At 39.9% G+C, this 8958-nt stretch overlaps 1 protein-coding gene across 3 annotated transcripts in view; it reads left to right on the top strand.

Moving 5' to 3' along the window:
* The window catches only part of LOC140733195 (cullin-9), a 292661-nt gene extending 283827 nt beyond the window's left edge, over window positions 1–8834 (top strand). For all 3 annotated transcript variants that reach the window (XM_073056198.1, XM_073056200.1, XM_073056199.1), the window contains one exon: window positions 8171–8834. In XM_073056198.1, the coding sequence (XP_072912299.1) occupies window positions 8171–8366 (196 nt within the window). In that variant the 3' untranslated portion in view covers window positions 8367–8834. The remainder of the gene's footprint in view (window positions 1–8170) is intronic.
* Window positions 8835–8958: the final 124 nt, after the last annotated feature.

Raw genomic sequence — 8958 nt, forward strand, 5'->3', positions numbered from 1 at the left:
GGGATTCAAATTTCTGGGGCATTGGAACCAGTTCTGGGGGAGGTGGGACCAATATAAACAGGACGGTCTGCACCTGGGCTGGACTGGAACCAATGTCCTAGGGGGAGTGTTTGCTACTGCTGTTCAGGAGGCTTTAAACTAATGTGGCAGGGGGATGGGAACAAGTGCAGAGAGACAGAGGGGTGTAAAATGAAGGTAGAAGCAAAAAGTAGTAAGGTGAAAAGTAAAAGTGGCAGGCAGGCAAATCCAGGGCAAAAAGCAAAAAGAGCCACTTTTCAACATAATTGTATAAGGGCTAAGAGTGTTGTAAAAACAAACCTGAAGGCTTTGTGTGTCAATGCGAGGAGCATTCGTAACAAAGTGGATGAATTTAATGTGCAGATAGTTATTAATGAATATGATATAGTTGGGATCACAGAGACATGGCTCCAGGGTGACCAAGGATGGGAGCTCAACATCTAGGGATATTCAATATTCAGGAGGGATAGACAGGAAAGGAAAGGAGGTGGGGTAGCATTGCTGGTTAGAGAGGAGATTAACACTATAGAAAGGAAGGACATTAGCCTGGAGGATGTGGAATCGATATGGGTAGAGCTGCATAACACTAAGGGGCAGAAAAAGCTGATGGGAGTTGTGTACAGGCCACCTAACAGTAGTAGTGAGGTTGGGGATGGCATTAAACAGGAAATTAGAAATGCGTGCAATAAAGGAATAGTAGTTATAATGAGTGACTTCAATCTACATATAGATTGGGTGAACCAAATTGGTAAGGGTGCTGAGGAAGAGGATTTCTTGGAATGTATGCGGGATGGTTTTCTGAACCAACATATTGAGGAACCAACTAGAGAGCAGGCCATTCTAGATTGGGTATTGAGCAATGAGAAAGGGTTAGTTAGCAATCTTGTCGTGCGAGGCCCCTTGGGTAAGAGTGACCATAATATGGTGGAATTCTTCATTAAGATGGAGAGTGACATAGTTAATTCAGAAACAAAGGTTCTGAACTTAAAGAAGGGTAACTTTGAAGGTATGAAACGTAAATTAGCTAAGATAGACTGGCAAATGATACTTAAAGGGTTGACAGTGGATATGCAGTGGCAAGCATTTAAAGATCGCATGGATGAACGACAACAATTGTTCATCCCAGTTTGACAAAAGAATAAATCAGGGAAGGTAGTGCACCCGTGGCTGACAAGGGAAATCAAGTCCAAAGAAGAAACATATAAATTAGCAAAAAAAAAGTGGCACACCTGAGGACTGGGAGAAATTCAGAGACCAGCAGAGGAGGACAAAGGGCTTAATTAGGAAAGGGAAAAAAGATTATGAGGGAAAGCTGGCAGGGAACATAAAAACTTGACTGTAAAAGCTTTTATAGATACGTGAAAAGAAAAAGATTGGTCAAGACAAATGTTGGTCCTTTACAGTCAGAAACAGGTGAATTGATCATAGGGAACAAAGACATAGCAGACCAATTGAATAACTACTTTGGTTCTGTCTTCACTAAGGAGGACATAAATAATCTTCCGGAAATAGTAAGGGACCGAGGGTCTAGTAAGATGGAGGAACTGAGGGAAATACATGTTAGTAGGGAAGTGGTGTTAGGTAAATTGAAGGGATTAAAGGCAGATAAATCCCCAGGGCCAGATGGTCTGCATCCCAGAGTGCTTAAGGAAGTAGCCCAAGAAATAGTGGATGCGTTAGTGATAATTTTTCAAAACTCCTTAGATTCTGGATTAGTTCCTGAGGATTGGAGGGTGGCTAATGTAACCCCACTTTTTAAAAAAGGAGGGAGAGAGAAACCGGGGAATTATAGACTGGTTAGTTTGACATCGGTGGTGGGGAAAATGCTAGTCAGTTATTAAAGATGTGATAACAGCACATTTGGAAAGAGGTGAAATCATCGGACAAAGTCAGCATGGATTTGTGAAAGGAAAATCATGTCTGACGAATCTTATAGAATTTTTTGAAGATGTAACTAGTAGAGTGGATAAGGGAGAGCCAGTGGATGTGGTATATTTAGATTTTCAAAAGGCTTTTGACAAGGTCCCACACAGGAGATTAGTGTGCAAACTTAAAGCACACGGTATTAGGGGTATGGTATTGATGTGGATAGAGAACTGGTTGGCAGACAGGAAGCAAAGAGTGGGAGTAAACGGGACCTTTTCAGAATGGCAGGCAGTGACTAGTGGGGTACTGCAAGGCTCAGTGCTGGGACCCCAGTTGTTTACAATATATGTTAATGATTTGGACGAGGGAATTAAATGCAGCATCTCCAAGTTTGCGGATGACACAAAGCTGGGTGGCGGAGTTAGCTGTGAGAAGGATGCTAAGAGGATGCAGGGTGACTTGGACAGGTTAGGTGAGTGGGCAAATTCATGGCAAATGCAATTTAATGTGGATAAATGTGAGGTTATCCACTTTGGTTGCAAGAACAGGAAAACAGATTATTATCTGAACGGTGGCCGATTAGGAAAAGGGGAGATGCAACGAGACCTGGGTGTCATTGTACACCAGTCATTGAAGGTGGGCATGCAGGTACAGCAGGCGGTAAAAAAGACAAATGGTATGTTGGCATTCATAGCAAAAGGATTTGATTACAGGAGCAGGGAGGTTCTACTGCAGTTGTACAAGGCCTTGGTGAGACCGCACCTAGATTATTGTGTGCAGTTTTGGTCCCCTAATCTGAGGAAAGACATTCTTGCCATAGAGGGAGTACAGAGAAGGTTCACCAGATTGATTTCTGGGATGACAGGACTTTCATATGAAGAAAGACTGGATCGACTAGGCTTATACTCACTGGAATTTAGAAGATTGAAGGGGAATCTTATTGAAACATATAAAATTCTAAAGGGATTGGACAGGCTAGATGCAGGAAGATTGTTTCCGATGTTGGGGGAGTCCAGAAGGAGGGGTCACAGTTTAAGGATAATGGGGAAGCCTTTTAGGACCGAGATGAGGAAAAACTTCTTCACACAGAGAGTGGTGAATCTGTGGAATTCTCTGCCACAGGGAAACAGTTGAGGCCGGTTCATTGGCTATATTTAAGAGGAAGTTAGATATGGCCCTTGTGGCTAAAGGGATCAGGGGGTATGAAGAGAAAGCAGGTACAGGGTTCTGAGTTGGATGATCAGCCATGATCATACTGAATGGTGGTGCAGGCTCGAAGGGCCAAATGGCCTACTCCTGCACCTATTTTCTATGTTTCTAAGTACTTGCTCAGCACTGCACAGTCAAGCAGTCAGATACATCTGTTCAGTGAGGTTGCCAAGATGGTAGTTACCATCTGCTTGCACGCTGGAGTTGCCAGCCAGTGATGTAGAGGAAAGATAACCCCTTCTATACTGGATGCAGCGAATCAGATTGATGGGTTTACTATACACGGTCAGGATAGACCTATGGAGTTTCTCAAAAGCAGAGGTGGAGGAGTGTACCTCATGATCAACTCTTCTTGGTTCACAAATAAATCAGTGCTGTCCCAATTCTGCTCACTAGACCTGAAATATCTAGCAGATAAATGCCTTCCATTTTACCTACCACAAGAGATTTCCAGGGTGATTTTGGTAGCGGTACACATTCCACCTCAGGCCAATGTCAGTCAGGCTTTAGATGATCTGAGTAATGGGATCAACATGCATGAAACAGCGCATCTTAGCGCCTTCACTATCGTTTTGGGAGATTTTAACCAGGTCCGTCTGAAAAAACCTCTAAGCAATTACCATCAGTAGATCACTTGCAATACCAGAGGAAACAACACACTGGACCACTCTTACATCACCATCAAGAATGCCTTCCGTGCTATTCCATGCCCTCACTTCGGAAAGTATAATTGATTCAGGACTATATGTGATATCCTGACCACCAAACAGCTTTACTTTAGCCAGTGTGGTATTGTTACAATTGTGGAAGCCAATTTGTACACCACCATAAGGTAACTAACAAATAATTTGCTCTTGTTAAAATTATGTTTTAAAATGCAATTATTGGTCCTGATCCAGAGTGAATTTCTTTGATGTCATTAGATTTAACTTTTCTAAATAGTTGGTTGTTTAACCAACTATTCGGTAACACTTCGGAAGTATCAACATTTATTATGTGTACAAATCCCTCGTATGAGGATTGAACACACAATAAAAATGGAAACTATTTGCCAAAATGGATGTCATTTAATTGCACTTTTTCTTGGTTCTGAGTATTGCTGCTGAGGTCAGCATTTATTGTCCATCTCTAATTGTCCTTAAGAAGGTGGTTGTAACCTGCAGTCTTTCTGCTAAAAGCATTTTCACATGGTAAAAATTTCCAGCGTGTAACTTGTTCTTTTGCAGCTGCTGCCTTTTCCTTGGTAATGAAGGTTGATGCTGTTTAAGCAGAGATGAATGAATACTGTTGTGTATTTTGTAGATGCACTCTGCAGCAACTATGAGCCAGTGGTGCTTTGTTTTGGATGGTGTTTAATTGTTGGAGCTACAAGAAAAATGGAATGTATCACACTCCTCACTTGTACCTTGGCAAAGGTGGAAGAGCTTTAGGGTGTCGGGGGGAAGTCACTGCAGAATACAGCCTCTGATGGTATTTATGTGTCTGGACCAACTGAGGTTCTGGTCAATAGTGACCTGCCAGATGTTGATGGTTGGTGACTTGATATTGGTAATGCCTTTAAGTGGCCAGGATAGATAAGCTCTCTTGTAAATCAAAACAAGTGTGTAATAGCTAGAAATCTGAAACAAACAGTAAATTCTGAAAACAGGATCAGGCAGATTCTATGGGAAAAAATTGTTAATATTTGCAACTTTTCCCTCATTTCCAGTTCTGCCAGAGAAAGTGGCAAGAGCAATGGAGGGGGACAGTCTATGATAGGGTAAGACCAGGTCAAATAGGTTGGTGGAGCAGTTAGATGGTATTATGCTTCTGTATTGCTAATTGCAGGGCTGTGGATACAGGCTTACAAAACAAGTTATGTTAAGTTGGAGAGTTCAAAATTGTCTGGAACTTTACAAAATGCTCAGCTTGCAGCTGTTGTCCTCAAGCTCATCTTGGTGTTGCTTTAATAGAGCAGGAGGCAGTGGACAGATAAATCAGCAGGGTAGAGAACTAAAGTATTCAGCATCTGGAAGCTCAGAGTCACTCCTGCAGACTGAATGTAGATGTACTGCATAACCAATCACTGTTTCTCCAGTGTAGAGATGATATTGTGAGTGCCAGATGCTGCATACTGACCCTGTGGAAATGCAAAGAAATCCCTGCTGCACCACAAAGGTTATTTTGGTCCACAGGTGTAGAGGGGTGAAAGGACAAGTGTGTCTATTGAGGTTGCATGGGGAGGTGGTCTAAAATGGGAAGAGTTTTTATAGCAATGGGAGTTGGGAAGGGAACAATCCCTTCAAAATACTTTGAAAGGGAAGGGGGTTAGGTAGCAATCTTGTTGAATTTGGTACAAATTATGAAGGATGATCTGTTGAATACAGAAGCTGCTGGGGTGGAAGATGTGGGCCAGAAAAACTTTTCCTTGCTCTGTCCAGCAGTTGGGGTGAGAACATAGGTGCAAGAAATAGATACAGTGCGTTCTGGTTAATGGTGGCAGTTGCTTATTTGGGCCAACTCTTAAAGGACAAAAACAGAAAATAGCAGAGATTCCCATTGTTTAATCGGGACGGGAGGTTCTTGCTGAATAGTTTCTAACTAGCATCAGTTGCATGCATTTGCTTGGCTGTTAGTTAGACATTACACCGTACTTAGTGTTAAGATTTTAAACAGCATCAGTTGTGTTCAAAAAGCATTGATTATTGTCACTGATAGTTGGTGAGAAATAGTATTAAGACAATTCAGAAATTTTTTTACATACTGCTTTTTCAAGCCGTGAAAATGAAATGATTTCACTACTTCAGCAAGTTCGGAACTTCGAACAATCTGAAGGTGTCAACTATCATCTTGAATGTTACAATGAAAATTAAGATTTGGAGGATGCAATCATCAAAATGATTGTATGAAGGCTGTCCATTATCTACTCTAGGTGTCTGCATTGATTTTGATCATTTATAGTCAATAAAAAGAACACAGCAGCTTACTTTGGATTAATTCCTACGTTGATAACTATTAGGAATTAATAGTTTTATAGTACTGTAGTCTTGACAATGTTAAACGCTAGTTTTGTCTTTTTATACCTTTTTTTAAAAAACAATTTCCATGAATCCAGCTAATTGGGGCAGCTGCTTAATTTGGGTCAAAATGTGTTGGTCCCAATGTCTCCCAACTAACTGGAATCTACTATATTTTATTAGTCTTGCTTTTTGGTCGAGGTCATTGTCTGTCACTTTTGAGGCACAAGCACTACTTGCCACTTAGCAGCCCATGGCTGAATTTTGACGGAGTCTCAAAGCATGCAGCCCTGGGCTGCTTTGTTACAGATACAAATAGAGAATCTTACAGTGTGTTATGAGAACAAATGTTCCCAGTTACAATGTTATACTGCAAGTTAGGTCATTGATGAAGCAGCTGAAGATGTTTAGACCCAGAATTCTACACTGAAGAATTTGTGAGGTGGATAATAGAGACACGAGATACAGGAACAAGTGTTGGCGTGTTAGGCCCCGTCAACTCGTTCTCTGCTTAGAAAGTCCAGTGCTAGCTCCCAACACTATATTGTTGCTCACTGCAAACGTCTTGACACACTTGTAGCTTAAATGTCTGTCAGGTACCTGTATTAAATGTATTCTGTGACACTTTCAAAGCTCTTCGGACTAGACAATTCCTAGACATTAACTGCTCTGAGAAGAAATTTCTTATTGTCTAAACTGAATGGATTACTTCTAATTCTGCATTGCAGCTTTGCCAATTGCCACATCATTTTGAGTATGACTAGTGATGATTACAACATGCCTTGCTACTATTTTTACTGAAGGATGGCCTGGCCTGATTGAAATGATAATATGCAGGACAATAGGGTTATAGATTGTGCTTAATATTTCTATTGAACGTGGTACTGCACGTATGCCTAATTTTGAGCTACTAGATCCAATCTATCCCATTACTATACTGCCACGAACACAACTGTATCTTCAACATGAAGCATGAAGGTGGTACCTTCTCTCCACCAAAACTGTATTGTCATGGACAGTTATATATTCTGCAGGTGGACTAAAAAGGACAAAGTAGGTTCATTACTTGTATCATTTATTACCTGCTTCAGACCCAATCTGGCAGCAATGTCCCTTTATGGCTTGTTGGTACCACTTCTACCAAGCTACTCTTGATGATAAACATTTAAATCTTCCATCCAGAGTATACTGCATTCTTGCTATTTTCAGTGCTTTGTCTGTTGTTATTCAACCTGGAGAAACTGATTCATTGGCTAAGGAGGCTAGCCTATGTTTCTCTTCATCCCATGAGATTTACTGGTGGGGTGGAGCTCAGGTTCAGAAGTCACAGGGTTATTCCTTTCCCTCAAATACCTGAATACCAACACGTCTGGTGAGACACTTCTGCCATTGTGTTAAAACTGACCTATAGATAATTATGAAGGACACTGGTACAGCATGTTGTCTGTAGGTATGATTCTGTGATAATTACTGTCAGGCAGTTGCTTGTTCTAACTGTGGAACAGTTTAGAAATAATCAACATGGTTTTGTAGGAGGATTTCAGAAGATTGACTTGGCCAGAAATAACTCATTTCTCAATTCATTGCTTCGGCTGATGCCTGATATCCATCCATCTAGTTCATTGTTTAAGCTTAGCAATAAGGGTTACAACTGAGTGGTTTTGGACAGGTGTTTAAGTGCTTACTTGTTTTTACTGAAAAACTGAGCAAAATCTAAATAGTATGTGGATTTAACTGTCTTTATCCATGGGACATTGCATTGTATCCTATTGACTTGTAAAATTAGTTATTCAGGTTTGGTTATATAACTAAAAATAACACTGTTGTCATGTAGTTTTGAGGAATGCAAATTTTGACTAACCTTTCAGTTTTCATGCTTCAAATGTTTTATTTTAAAGAAATACTATGTTAATTGAATTGAAAGCTTTAGGAAACGGGGGGGGGGGGTGAGAAGGCTGAATTTTTTAATCTATTATACACACAAAGAACTAGGTAAATGTACAGTACAGGTCAATTTGCCCATTGTAACAGCTTTTGACCAATCCCTAAATACCCCAAAATTCCTCTCCTGTTTGCCACAGAGAGAAATCAGGCAGCCAAACAGAAGAAGATGATGGAGACTATGAAGATGGAGAATATGAAGATGATGATGATGATGAATATGTCCCTGACTGGCATGACACGTATGATGAGGATGAAGATGACTTCTCAGATGATGAATCAGAAAATCTAGAAAGAGATTTCTTTTATTTGGAGGATGATGATGTTTATGGCTAAAAGTGATGAAAGATGAGATTTATATATATATTCTGAATGAATGGACAATTAAAAAAGCAATGTAACTGATTATAGTCAGATCAAAATATCCTAGTGTGCATTAAAGACCGAACCCTCTACTTTTTCATTAGGCCACTTCTGATTAACTAGCTTCTTTATTTTAAAAACTGTTTCTTTTGGTGTTCAGATTTAAGTTTTTTTTAAAAATGCAACTAAGGTAAAATTCTGATATCTTTCTTTCCCTTGAAATTTGTTAAATGTACTTAACTTAATATCCCACTTACTGGAGAGTTAGTAAAAAAACTGTTCCTGAGTTGGTTTGGGAAATGTATATTATATTCAGCAAAGAAACCAAGGGCACTAGAGCCTGCACATAATAAAAGCTTAATGTTCGCACATTATGTTCTATCTTTGAAAAATTCCAGTTATGCAAGTTATGAAAATAAAATACTTATGAGTAAAATTGAACTCCATTTTGTTCTGGTTTTGATGTTTTTAAAATCAGAAATGAACAATTTTGATTTAATCTTAAATGCAATGTCAAATAATTTAGTCCTAAACTTTCATGAATGTGGTCTTTCTCCAGTTTTAC

The sequence above is a fragment of the Hemitrygon akajei genome, chromosome 9 (assembly GCF_048418815.1).
Source record: "Hemitrygon akajei chromosome 9, sHemAka1.3, whole genome shotgun sequence".
NCBI lineage: Eukaryota > Metazoa > Chordata > Chondrichthyes > Myliobatiformes > Dasyatidae > Hemitrygon > Hemitrygon akajei.